Raw genomic sequence first — 14,629 nt, 5'->3', positions numbered from 1 at the left:
AAACAACTGTGTTGAAAGGAAATGTGGGAGGGGAAGCTTTTCTTTTTCAAACGGGTTATTTCCCGGGTCATGTACAGCTTTTGGTTTGCAGTGAGACTCCTGGAGGATTGAGGTCCCTGCCTGGGTCTGCCTTCTCCTCAAAGCCAACTTTTCAAGTCTTGGGGCAAGGCATGGCAACAACTGTTTGAAGGTTCTTCGGTTTTGTACAATTATTTAAGAGTTTTGTACAGTTATTTAAGATTCGCCACCTTTCACGAAAGTTACTGACACACAGCAGAGAAGCGGGCTCTTCAGTCGCTTGTTGCCTGGTCTGGCTCTCTGAACGAGGTCCCTGATCTATCCTACTTCCTCCATAAGATCAGAAGACATAGGAGCAGAATTAGGCCACTTGGCCCATCAAGTCTGCTCCGCCATTCAATCATGGCTGATATTTTTATCATCCCCATTCTCCTGCCTTCTCCCCATAACCCCTGATCTCCTTCTTAATCAAGAGCCTATCTATCTCTGTCTTAAAGACACTCAGTGATTTGGCCTCCACAACCTTCTGCGGCAAAGAGTTCCACAGATTCACCACCCTCTGGCTGAAGAAATTCCTCCTCATCTCTGTTTTAAAGAATCGTCCCTTTAGTCTGAGATTGTGTCCCATGGCCCTACAAATATTTGCTGCTGAAGTATAGGTCCTATTCCCTTTCGTCAGTCACTTCCTTTTAATCACCCTTTCAGAGATTCCAGATTACAACTTGCTGAGCTGAGAAACAAAAAAAAAACCTCACCTTCCCACCCTGGTCATTTTGATCCTGATCCTAAATCAGTGTCCCCTGCTTACCTGCTCTCCTGTGGCTGGAAACGGTTTGTGCGCCCCCTAGCAAGGAAGAGTCGTTCCTTTATCACTAAAAAAAGGCCACGTTCACCCCCTGTACAGGGGATGCCCGGCCGGACTTCAATATTGAGAGGGGGCGAGGGCCACCCAAGTGGGAGCCAAGCTCCCTCTCTGGGCCCGGCCCCCAGCTCCTGGGCCCGACTCAGTGCCGGGCAGGGCTTGTTAAAAGTCCCACACACAGCAACTGTGGGACACGTCTGAGCGCAGGGAAAGAGTGAAGCTTTTGCCAGCTGGCCTTCCCACTCTGCGTTTGTTCCATTCAGGGGCCATTGTATTTGAGAGGCACAGCACTCCTGTTTACAGTTAAGCAGCACTCGATGCACTCAGCAGTTTTTGTTGTTCACATCCGGTCAGCTCTGAGGGGGGGGGGGGGGGGGGGGGATAGAAATCAGCGCAAAACAAATTAGCCCAGTTAAAACAAACAAAGAAAAGGTTGGTGCCGTTTAATTAGAATTTACTGAGCGTAACTCTTTCCACAAGCAGACAACGACAATTGTGCGCTCTCTAAGATAAAAGGGGGATCATGTTTCCTGTGATGGCAATGGGCCTAATGTTAATGAGGCCACTTAAGTTTCAGATGAATGATTATTAATAATTGACAGTCGCAGGGGCTACACGGAAGGTACAGGTGAAAAATCCGACTTGGGAGCAGCGTAGCAAGATGGGCGATGGGTTTTATTTCGGCCCCTTTCTAATTTTCAGTTGGAACGGAGTCAGAACCTTGGCCGGAATCCCCCTGCGGGCGCTCGCTGCTCGAGTTCAGCCTGAGTGGGGCTTTCCAGCGTTTGATGCCACTAACCTCCGGCCGCTCCTCTGGAAAGACCTCCTCCTGCTGCACCAGCTTGGCACAATCCAAGGTGTCAAAACACTGTCAAAATCATTTGTATTTATATAGCGCCTTTCACAACTACAGGACGTTGCAAAGTGCTTTGCAGCCAATACTCCTGAAGTATAGTCACCGCAGTGATCGGAAATGCGGCAGCCGCAAGTGCTGGGGGAGCAGGGAGGCGAGCGGGTGGTGAAGATCAAGGAGAAATGGGAAGCGGAGTTGGGAGGGGAGAGCAATTGGGGAGTGTGGAGTGAGGCACTGTGAAGGGTAAACGGGACCTCCTCTTGTGTAAGGATGAGCCTGATACAGTTTAAGGTGGTGCATAGGATGCATATGACTCGGGCGAGAATGAGTGGGCTCTTTCAGGGGGCAGCAGATGAGTGTGCGAGGTGTGGGCGGGGGCCAGCGAATCATGCACACATGTTTTAGGGTTGCAAAAAATTGGGAAGATTCTGGGCGGGAGTGTTCGCGGTCTTAGTCAGGATAGTGGAGGAGGAGGTGGACCCGGACCTTTTAGTGGCGATACTTGGGGTTTCTTAGAAGTTGGAGGTCAAGGAGAGGAGAAAGGCTGATGTCGTGGCCTTCGCCTCTCTGATTGCACGGCGGCGAATTTTACTGGAGTGGCGCTCAGCATCGCCACCGGGGATAGCGGCCTGGTTGGGTGACCTATCCGACTTTCTGTGGTTGGAGAAGATAAAACATGAGTTAAGGGGCTCAGCAGAGGGGTTTTGAGAAAAGGTGGAGGATGTTTGTGACCGTGTTTGAGGAGCTGTTCGTCGTGGGGGGGGGGGGGGGAGGGGGTGAAAATGGGGGGAAACCTGTACAGACTGTATAGTTGATTGCTGGGAAGTATGTCTCCCGGGCTGTTTACGTGTTGTAACCTGTTTTGATACATGTTTGTAATAAAATACATTTTTTTTTTTTTATTTTTAAAAGGAATTGCGACAGCCTATCTGAGCACAGCCAGCTCCCACTATCAGTAAAATGCTGTGAGCTGATTATCCGCATGAGGTAAAAGCAAAATACCGCAGATACATGAAGTCTGAAATAAAAACAGAAAGTGGTGGATAAACCTCGCAGGTCTGGCAGCATCTGTGGAGAGAGAATCCGAGCTAACGGGTGAGATCCAAACGAATGGCGACAGAGTTCTGTAGCGTGCGCATTAGCCGGGTAGATCGGAGGCCTCACTGGGGGAATGGGCAGCCCAGGATGCACTTAGTCCCGTTTTCTGCGCCGAGGAGCTTCGCTTGCTGGAACTCCTCAGTGCAACAAGAGATCGGGATGCTATTTTCTAATGTCAGACTTTTGGCATAGACCGAGGAACACCAGGGCTTACCTCACAGCGAGTGCCATAGCCCCCTCCCCCCACTGATGCATCACGCTTCCAGCTGGAGAAGTTAGCCCATAGTGGGTGAGAAAGGGCCCAGGCAGTCCGTGGGGTTCCGGACATCAAGAGTCCTCATCGCCTATGAGGAACGGGCCTTGGAGATCATGGGGTTGACCGAGGAGAGGGCGGTCACCGACAATGAGGTTGGCCGCTGCAGGGGTGAAGATCCACTGCCCCTCACCCAGATGACCTGTCTCAAGTGAGTAGTCCATGTCAGACAAAATGATCCTTCCCTCTCACTAACCACATCCACTCTCTCGCACGATCTCCACATGATGGGGCCGGGCTTTCTGGGGTCATCTCGGAGTGGTGTTACACAGACCCTGGGAGGGTGGAACAGGGTAGTCGGGGAGGGTGTGTGTGTGTGGGCCAGGAAATTGGGGGTGCAATGGGGTGAGGGGGTAATTGGGGTAAAGGAGGGATTGGGGGAAGGAGGCAATGGGGCTAAGGACGGGAGGGATGAGCTGAAGGACAAAGCCTCAACCTATGAGAAGCGAGCGAGGATGAGGATCTCCCTGGACCTCCGGGCATGCTGGACCCACGCTCTCGCCTGTCCCCCTTCCTCCGGATGCTCCTACGGGTTCTCCCTGGGCTTGTCCTCCAGTCCCTCCTGGTCGTCCCTCCCCAGATGAGGCCGCATGTCCCCCCTCCTCCTCCAGCATGTCACCCTGCTGCTGTACCAGGTTGTGGAGGGCACAGCAGACCACCACAAAGTGGGAGATCCTCAGGGGTGTGTACTGCAGGACATCAAGAGAGCGGTCGAGGCATCGGAACCGCATTTTGAACAGTCCGATGCACCGCTCAATGACAAAATGACAATTGCTCAGTGGCAACATGGACCTCGTTGTAGCGGGTCTCCGCATCGGTCTCCAGCCTCCACACTAGCGTCATCAACCAGGACCCCTTATCGCCCAAGAGTAAACCGGTCACCTTGGGATGGTCCTTGAAGATGCCACGGATCTCCAAGTGTCGCAGGATGTAGCTGTCATGCTTGCTCCCTGGGAAGCGTGCACACACGTGCATGATCCGGAGGTGGTGGTCGCACACAAGTTGAACATTCAGGGAGTGCATCCCCTTCCTGTTAATGAAGGGCACTCCCTGATGCTCCAGTGTGCGCAAGGCGACATGCATGCCATCAATTATGAAAATGAAAACCGCTTATTGTCACAAGTAGGCTTCAATGAAGTTACTGTGAAAAGCCCCTAGTCGCCACATTCCGGCACCTGTTCGGGGAGGCTGGTACGGGAATTGAACCGTGCTGCTGGCCTGCATTGGTCTGCTTTCAAAGCCAGCGATTTAGCCCAGTGTGCTAAACCAGCCCCTCGACCCCCTGGACCTGGAGCATCCCGGCAATGGCAGAGAATCCTGCTGCCAGGGTTTCTTGATGGGCTTGATCCAGCTTGAAGATTCTGTCGTCAGCTGCCTGGGCAAACTGGACATCTGTGATCGAGGCAATTCCATTACCAATACCGTGGCGGCAAGGTGGCACAGTGGTTAGCATTGCTGCCTCACAGCAGCAGGAACCTGGGTTCAATTTCGGCCTCAGGTGAATGTCTGTGTGGAGATTGCATGTTCTCCCCATGTAGGCGTGGATTTCCTCCGGGTGCTCCGTCCGGTTTCCTCCCACTGTCAAAAGATGTGCAATTAAGGTGGATTGGCCATGCTAAATTGCCCCTTAGTGCCCAAGGATGTGTGGGTTCGGTGGGGTTACAAGGATAGGGTGGGGGACTTGGCTTAGGTGGGGTACTCTTTCGGAGGGTTGGTGCAGACTCCATGGGCCGAAAGGCCTCCTTCTGCAATGTAGGGATTCTATGGCTCATTATAGAACGAGGTTACCAGGATGGTAGAAGGCAAACTTAATGGTCTATGGTTTTCTTCCTCTATTTCTACAATTTCTATTGAACCATCTGGCGAAATGGCTGTCCTCGAACCTGCAAGAAACTGAAAATTGACCCTACTTGAGACCCCGGTAGCTGGGAGCAACGTATCCTCCATCACTCACGGCAAGGGAGGGAAAGGTCAGCCAGCATTCCCACCCCTGATCATGGGACACAACCAGTGACCAATCAGTCACCCACCAATCAGTGTCTAGATTCACACGAGGAGCTGCTGTTCCTGTGGAACTGAGAGGATTTGCCAGTTCCTTCAATGTGGACAACCATAATTTAAAAACAAACTCAACTTTCGTTGATTTTAGTTTAACCATATGGACCACATCTGACAATCGACCGAGTGCGGCACGGTGGCGCAGTGGTTGGCACTGCTGCCTCACGGATCCAGGGTTCAATTCCAGCCTCGGGTGAGTGTGTGTGTGGAGATTGCACTTTCACCCCGTGTCTGCGTATGTTTTCTCCCACAGTCCAAAGGTGTGCAGGTTAGGTGGATTGAACATGATAAGATGCCTCTTAAGTGTCCAAAAGATTAGGTGACATATCTGCGTTACGGGGATAGTGGGGGGGGGGGGGTTTGGGGGGTTGGCGGGTTGGTGGGGCATGGGCCTCAGTAGGCTGCTCTTTCCAAGGGTCAGTGCAGGCTCAATGGGCCAAATGGCCTCCTACTACACTGTAGGGATTCTATGATACGACACAGTCATTTCGAACGGATGCATTTGAGTTTCGGCACCGATATCCAGAGGGTCCCAGATGTCCAAAGGTTTTGATTATCCCGAGGAATGTTTCAGATCACGGACAGCGTTTCAGGTTAATTTCAGAATGTCTCTTCTGAAATTGAGCTGACACAACAGTCAGATTACAGCACAGGGGAGCAAAAGTTAATATTTTTCACAGATCACACGCCAACACACAAACGGTCCAACCTTCGGACGAGATGTTGTACCGAGGCCCCGCCTGCCCTTTCAGGTGGACGCAGGAGATCCCATGGCGCTATCTTGAAGAGGAACAGGGAAGCTCTTCACAGAGTCTTCGGAGAATATATATTCTTCAGTAAAAATCACCGCGCCAGATGGCTATTAGCACACTGCTGCTTGTGGGAGCTTGCTGTGCGCACATTTCTTGCCCTGTCTTCCACATTACAATAGCTACCACACTTCAAAAGTACAATACTGGATGTGAAGTATGTGAAACATCCTGAGGTTGGGGAGGAGCGCTCTATAAATGTAAATCTTTCTTTGAAAATGCTCATACACCCTCACAAGCATAAACAGGCACACTCTCAGTCATTCATATTCACTCACATGCACACACATTAATACACGCATATATATCTCACACACATACTCTAACCTACAAACACACACATTAATACACGCATATATATATAACTCCCACACACATACATACTCTAACCCACATGCACACTCATTAATACACGTGTATATATAACTCCCACACACACACTTACTCTAACCTACATGCACACTCATTAATACACGTGTATATATATATATATAACTCCCACACACACACTCTAACCCACATGCACACACATTAATACATGCATATATATAACTCCCACACACATACTCTAACCTACATGCACTCATTAATACACGTATATATAACTCTCCCACACACACTCTAACCCATATGCACACACATTAATACACACATATATATAACTCCCACATACATACATACTCTAACCCACATGCACACACATGCACTAACCCACAAACGTGTGTGCACAGACGCACACAGAAACACTAATTTTTATAACTGCTCTTCCATCTCATCGCATGGTTTTGTAACAGAGCAGAAACAGCTACAAATCATGCGTCCTGGAACACTTTGACCTCAGCTGGATTTGTGTCGGGACCCAGCACAGTGCAATGGCATGGTAAGGCGCAACAGCCCAACTACAGTTAAACCAGCTTTCAGCTGCCCTGCCCAGCGATTGTGTTGCACTGCCTTACCTACCGCCGGTGTCTGCTGGTGGGTGGTGGGGTTTTCTCTCTTTGTTGCAAGCTGCTCCAGCTGATGTGTGAAATTAAGTTCCCCAGCAGATTTCAGAATCGTTAAATGGCAGCGATTTTTTTTCTTCTTTTTAATCATCTGACTTTGCAGTGCGTACACACCCTGAATTCCAACGCATAATCGGACTAAAGATCCAAAGTATAATTAGGGAAGAGATAAGACTGGGCACAGTGTGTTGAGTTACGGGGCCTCTTTGTAAACAGCGACTCGGATTTTCTTGTTGTTTTGCTTTATGGCACATTACTGTATACACAAAACAGATAACTTCCCAATATCTTGACCTTGATGGAAACAAAAGGCAAAGCAGCTTACCTGTGTTTGTAGAATCAGTGTTCGTGCAGTTTTAATTTAACCCGTCACGTGCTGAATTTCTGGTGGCACGAATTAAAAGAAAGGGGTGATAAACTCAAGGAGGGCTGGCTTGTGAAAAAATGACCGAACCAAAGCCCATTCACTTTTCCTCCAGCCCGAGCAGCTTGATCGCTCCTGGGTCACAGTGATTGGAAGAGGGGACAATCGTTACCTGGCCCAGTTTGAGGCAGGGGCTGTAGTGGTTTCAAAAGGCATTGATGTCAGAATGTTCCCCACTGCTGTGGGGCTCTGATGGGAACTCGGAGTGTTGACCTGGCTCTTGGCCTCTTGTCAGCCCATTCCTGGGGGGGGGGTCCCTGGTCAAAATTTATGGTCTCCTCCCAGATACATTGAGACGTTGGCCCTTCTTCCATGGCAATGGTTGCTCCATGCTGTTAGGTAGCAGTTCAGAGAGGCGGCTTTCTATTTCGAGAGCAGGTAAAAGAGTTACCCACATTGATGCGGCAATAGACTCACATATAGGTCAGACAGCGTAAGCATTGTTTCCTTCCCCAAAGGACATTCGTTTTGGAAAATCTGACATCTTCATGGTCACTTTTAAATGGGACCTGCTCTTTTTTCCGGATAATTAAAACTGAATTTCAATTCTCAAAATGCAACAGTTGGATTTGACCTCATATCTTCGGAGATTATTACTCCATGTTACTATATCGACTATGTTGGGGGCCTGGGTGGGGAGGATGGTCAGAATCCTGAGCCACTTTGGTGCGACTGTATTCAAGTAAGGAGCCCAAATTGCCAATCGTGTTAACTTGAAGAGATTGTGACAGTTATAGAATCATAGAATCCCTACGGTGCAGAAGGAGGCCATTCGGCCCATCGAGTCAGCGCAGCCCTCTGAAAGAATACCCCGCCTAGGCCCACTCCCTTGCCCTATCCCCGCAACCCCACCAAAACGTAGGGGCAATTCAGCATGGCCAATCCACCCACCCTGCACATCATTGGACTATGGGAGGAAACTGGAGCACACGGAGGAAACCCACACAGACACAGGGAGAATGTGTGAACTCCACACAGACAGTAACCGGAGGTCGGAATCAAACCCGGGTCCCTGGCGCTGTGAGGCAGCAGTGCTAACCGCTGTGCCACCATGCCACTCCTTTTTTGTTATCCCCAAACTTTCATTGAGCATTCATAAGAGACAAGTGTCCAGTCCAAGGACACATTATTGATTTGATTTTCCCATTCGATGAGGTAACCATCTAGTACTTCATAGGTTGTGATATGCACTTTGGTATTGTAAAGGGTATATGATATGTATTTTTCCAAATTTAGACTATCCAATTCTTTTTTTTCCAAATTAAGGGGCAATTTTAGCGTGTCCAATCCACTTACCCTGTACATCTTTTTTTGGGTTGTGGGAATGAGACCCACAGAGACATGGAGAGAATGCACAAACTCCACACAACAGTAACCCGGAGCCAGGATCGAACCCGGGTCCTCGGCGCCCTGAGGCAGTAGTGCTAACCACTGCGCCCCCTTGCCACCCCTTGAAAGGTACTTAATAAAATAAATTCCTTCTTTCAAGGTAATCGTACGTTAATGAGGTGGTTGGGCTGTGATGAACAACTGCATGAGTTTGACCAAAATCAGCTGGGTTTATAAATTGATAAATGCAGAGTCATTGAGATAGTCACACTTCAATGTGGTACGAGGAGTTCATTGAAATGCCGGGACTTCCCAAAAATAACTGACGCACTTTATAAATTGTGGACCTTTCAAACTGATGTCCATATTGATGGAAAATGGTCATCATTGAATGGTTTGGACCACGACAGGCCCCAGAAACTGTCATGAGTTGTAGGCAGTTTGGAGATGGTAACATCCAGAGTGCCTTCTATGTGGGTCTGTGGCATTTGTTTGTGTCAGGCTTCCGTCTGTAAGACGACGGTCTGTGGCCACGGCGGTCAATCCTGTGTTAAGCATCGCCTGGTGCGGCCCAGAAGCCCCACTCTGGCACAGTGGATTTGCATCAGAGGAAGATAGTTGGATGAGAGGATGCATGATTTGCTGGCCTCAAGTTTTTTTTTTCTGGGCCCTCTGCTTGGCCAGCTGAACTTTTAATTTCTGATCGCCTCTTCCAATAGCCTTCCAAGCAGTCAGCCTCCTGGGGTCATGGCAGTCAGTGTCAATGTCGGTCATCTTAATATCTTGCTTGCAGGTGTCTTACAGAAGAGCGATGGAGGCCATAGGAGTTTGTGACCCGATAGCCAGTTCACCATAGAACATAGAACAGTACAGCACAGAACAGGCCCTTCGGCCCTCGATGTTGTGCCGAGCATTGTCCGAAACCAAGATCAAGCTATCCCACTCCCTGTCATTCTGGTGTGCTCCATGTGCCTATCCAATAACCGCTTGAAAGTTCCTAAAGTGTCCGACTCCACTATCACAGCAGGCAGTCCATTCCACACCCTAACCACTCTCTGAGTAAAGAACCTACCTCAGACATCCCTCCTATATCTCCCACCCTGAACCTTATAGTTATGCCCCCTTGTAGCAGCTACATCCACCCGAGGAAATAGTCACTGAACGTCCACTCTATCTATCCCCCTCATCATCTTATAAACCTCTATTAAGTTGCCTTGCATCCTCCTCCGCTCCAAAGAGAAAAGCCCGAGCTCCCTCAACCTTTCCTCATAAGACCTATCCTGCAAACCAGGCAGCATCCTGGTAAATCTCCTTTGCACCCTTTCCAATGCTTCCACATCCTTCCTATAATGAGGTGACCAGAACTGCACACAATACTCCAAATGTGGTCTCACCAGGGTCATGTACAGTTGCAGCATAACCCTGCGGCTCTTAAACTCAAGCCCCCCGTTAATAAACGCTAACACACTAGAAGCCTTCTTCACGGCTCTATCCACTTGAGTGGCAACCTTCAGAGATCTGTGGACATGAACCCCAAGATCTCTCTGTTACTCCACATTCCTCAGAACCCTGCGGCTGACCCTGTAATCCGCACATGGAAGGTCTTTGAGTATACATCCCTCGGAGGAATGTAACTGAGCCATCACAAGTTGACTGAGCAATGAGTGTATGTCTGTGGATGTAAAGGGTGGAATTACACGCAAACACTTGCATATCGTCTGCGCAGTTGCAGCCCATTAAGGAAGTTCTCAGCGACCTCACTCACATCTAGTACTTCAATTAAAAATAAGCATGGTTGTACAAGCAAAAGGAAGAATCCATCAGAAGAACAGGAACATGAATACAGTCGGCGGATGTCATAAAGCCAGTTTTCAGTTTTGAAAAAATCATTAATAAGAAGGCAATGTAAACGTTGAAAAGCAAAGAGATGATACAACACAATTTAGAAGAACAGGAAGTGATCTCATTGAAACATATAAAACACTTTAGAGGCTTTCCGGGGAGAGGGGTGGGTGTGGAACATGGAGTCACAATCTCAGAATAAGGCGCGAGACATTTAGGACTTAGGTGAAGAGACATTTCTTCGTTTGAAGACTTGTGGATCTTTGGAATTCTCTACCCAAGGAGCTATGGATGCTTGGTCATTCAGTATTCGAAGCAGAGGTCAATAGATCTTTGGATATGAAAGGAATTAAGGGGTATGGGGATTGAAGGTGAAGGTAGAAGATTCGCCATGATCACATTTTATGGCAGAGAGGCTTTGAGGAGTCAAATGGTGTACTCCTGTTCATAGACCAAATTAGTGAAGATGAGGTAAGTCAGATGGCATGGATCAGGTGAAGTTTAAAGGCAAATAATTCTTTGGCTTCAAATGACTGATAAAATCATAGAATCCCTACAGTGCAGAAGGAGGCCATTCGGCCCATCGAGTCTACACAGACCCTTTGAATGAGCACCCGACCAAGGCCCACTCCCTCACCGTATCCCTGTAAAACCATAACCCCACCAAACCTTTTGGCCAATCCTAAAATCAAAGGTCTCATTCTTACTGACCCCCGATGGTAGATATGAATTATACTTTCCACCTGTCAATCCTCCTGGTTCTGCCAGAGTACAAATACGTCAGATTCATTAAGGGGGGCCAACACAACTGACTCAAAGCACCGTCCAATGTGGCTTTTGTTTCCTCCCTTTTTCTTATTTAAAAAAAATTGTACTGGAGGAAATATGAGACTGGAAGCAACAATGTAGAAAGGAACCCCCTGTGGCTTAACACGTCAGGGGAAACTCACTGCCCACGAGTCACATGAGTGATGGAAACAATTAATATTGACCAGCATCTGATTGCTTGATTGTCTCATGTTTTTAGTTTATGTGACAGGTCTTTGAAAGATTGGAGCTGTGGTGCCTGGTTCAATGGGAATCTTGTTTACCAGGTCTGATAATTCCCCTTTGCCCTAAAAATGAATCAGGATAATGCTCTGGGTCAGGCATTTTCAAAGTGGGGGTCGCGACCCATGGATGGGTCGCGGGTGGGTGTTGGGAGGGTCGTGGAGCCATCCATCGCGGCGTTCCCGATCGCTGAATTCAGGCACAACGGCTGCAGCAGCCGGCTTTTTAAAATGCCGCCAGCGAGCGGCTATAAAAATGACGGCCGCGACCGGCAAAAAAAATGCAGCCGCCCTGTGGCGTGGGTCGTCAAGGTCGGCTGGCGTGGGTCACGAAAGATGGCCGGTTGGTAGAATGAGTCCTGGGCAAAAAAAGTTTGATAAACACTGCTCTCGGAGGCTCCCCTGATAACTCAAGAGTGCTACATGGGATCAACAGTAGGCCATTCAGCCCTTTGAACAGATTGAATAAGTGAATGTTCCACCATACAAATAGATCACAGCCGATCTGAAGCTCAGCTTCATTCATCTTCAAATTCCTCAATACCATCACTCAATACAGTTCTATCTATCTCTCTATCTCAGCCTTGAAGCATCCAATTGTCTCAGCAGCCACCGTCTTGTTGAGGGCTGGGGGGTGGGGCAGTGATGGGGTGAAAGTAGGGGAGAATTCAGGGTGACAAACTGGTTCCCGATTCAACTGAAAGATTAGCTAATCTGTGCGGAATAACCTGTAACCCCGCATTTATTCGCTTAAAAATATGACCCTGTGCACAGAATCATCACGTGGGTGGTGGATACCTCTGTGCTTAGTGGAAGACCATGGAACATTGAGCTTTGAAAGCTGGTTGCGAGCACTGGGAGGTCAGTAGGAAAGGAGGTCTGATTCGAGTGCGCTGACAGGGACCTCCCCACGAGATGGCATCAGTGAAAAGAGGCAGGAGAGCTTTCCAAGGCCGATGCTACAAAAAAACTCCCAAAACATTGCCCTAACTTTGAAACAATTTCTTCTCCATGAACTTTGAGATCGGAATCCTCACAATGTTGACTCCAAATGTGGCTGGCAACAAAAAGTAACTTTTGGCCATAAAGGACTCAGGGCCAGAACGGAAGAAGGACTTCATATAGCGGAATGCGAGGGAAATGGTGTCTCAAGTGAACTTTCCTCATGGGGTAACATTAATATCTCACTAGTATGTAAAGGCAGTCGTTGGGCAGCACAGTGCTTGAGTATTGTTGAAAAAGTACATTTTGTCGAAGTTTTTCATTTTGTACTCATCAGGACAATCACAGAATACAAATGTCAGGAGAAACAACAGCTTTATACTGCATAAGAAGAAAGTGCTGATTGGTTGGCAAGTGGACTCTGATTGGTCAAGCAATTGCCAAGGAGAATGCAGCAACCAATGGTGACTGACAGTTAACTGTCAAGCAGTGTAAAGGGTGCAAGACTGAATAAGTATCTTTAAGATTCGTGAGACAAAAGAAGAATAAAGCCACATAGATTAGACCAGGCATTGTCAAACACGAGGGCGTGACCTGCGGGTGGGTCACGGGCTGGTGTCGGGAAGGTGGCGGAGCCATCCGTTGCGGCCCTCCTGATCGTGCAAATCTGCGCGCAACAGCCGCAGCAGCCGGCTGTTAATAACGCCGGCTGCAAGCTACATTCAAAATGGCCGCGAACATGTAAAGAAAATGCGCCCGCACTGCGCATGCGTGCCAGATCATCGGTGGCATGTGCAAAACTAAGAGCATGTGCGTCGAAGATCGGGCACGCACAGTGCGGCCCCTCTTTTTTTTACATGGCTGCAGCTTTTTGTTTCACAAGTTCGGGGGGGGGGGGGGGGGGGGGGGTGGTGGGGTAGGGGTTTATTTGATAAAATTTTACAGGAAAAAAATGCTGAACTTTGGACAGATGGAGACTCCATACTTTCCGACACCGGAAGGCAACAGGTTCCATTGGAGGAGCGTGTACGAGGGCCAAAGGGACCCAAAACCATTTCCTCCATTTTTGTCAGCAGCAAACAAGATAAGAGAAAATGGCGGGTCGCGCAGGTCAGCTGGCATAGGCTTCGAAGGCCGGCCGGCGTGGGTTGCGATGGTCGGCCGACGTGAGTCGCCAAGGTTGCTTGGGTTGGGTCCCGAAGGTTGGCCGGTTGGTACAAATGGGTCCTCGGGAAAAAAAAGTTTGAAAAACACTGGATTAGATCATTCGGTAACGCAGATCACAAACAATGATGCAAACCTTTATTCTCTTTGGCAGCGATCTTGTTGCTTCGGCGGTTAAATCACTTGGCGGTAGTGGACAGGGTCTGACTGGGAAAGCCACATCACCATCATTGGCTTCCTGTGGAAGTAGTTACAACTGTGAAGCATGTAATGAATTGAAAGCAGTACGAAAGCACAAGTAGAGAAAGCCCACACTTAGAAATAAATGACACCAAGTTTTGAGCTCCGCCAGATTCAGGCGGAGGTCCAGGAAAGGCAAGTCAAACAATTAAATCCTGCTGAAAGCTGGTTGGTCAGGATTGTAAAATTGGTGCTCACTATAAAAAGACGTTGGATGCGTACGCTACCTTGAAGTCGTTACATTTATTTGAAGGTAAGGCCAAATGGTTCAAATCCCAAACTTCTCACTTTTTAAAAACTTACTACGTATTTCAACTCAGCCCTACGGCAGTGAGCAGGAGATAAGTTGAGGCACGCGACTGTAAACCTTCAAGAGTGCTTTGATTCAACCTTCTGTGTTGCCAAATGCGAATCGAAAGAACTATTTCATTGTTGATCGAAATGGGACGTCCAATCGCAGCACATTCCGTGGGGCTGCTCTTCAAATTGTTTACCACACTCAGCCATTACCTAATGTTAAACACATTCCCACCAAAGTGTGATTGGTAGCCTTTCAACTGGTCCTTTTGAACATGTTTTTATAACTTTGTTTTGGTGAATTATTGGAAGGCTGTCAGCTGTGCT

General features: G+C 48.5%; 1 protein-coding gene across 3 annotated transcripts in view; it reads right to left on the bottom strand.

The window, feature by feature from the left end:
• Window positions 1-14,629, bottom strand: part of fam13a (family with sequence similarity 13 member A) — a 299,844-nt gene that overhangs the window by 174,887 nt on the left and 110,328 nt on the right. For 2 of the 3 annotated variants that reach the window (XM_072495341.1, XM_072495342.1), the window contains exon 6: window positions 13,902-14,003. The exons of the other annotated variant lie outside the window; for it this stretch is intronic. In XM_072495341.1, the coding sequence (XP_072351442.1) occupies window positions 13,902-14,003 (102 nt within the window). The remainder of the gene's footprint in view (window positions 1-13,901; window positions 14,004-14,629) is intronic. 3 annotated transcript variants of the gene reach the window in all.

This window comes from Scyliorhinus torazame, chromosome 3 (genome assembly GCF_047496885.1).
Source record: "Scyliorhinus torazame isolate Kashiwa2021f chromosome 3, sScyTor2.1, whole genome shotgun sequence".
In the NCBI taxonomy this organism is placed as follows: Eukaryota; Metazoa; Chordata; class Chondrichthyes; order Carcharhiniformes; family Scyliorhinidae; genus Scyliorhinus; species Scyliorhinus torazame.
This window is presented reverse-complemented; position numbering and strand designations above follow the sequence as displayed.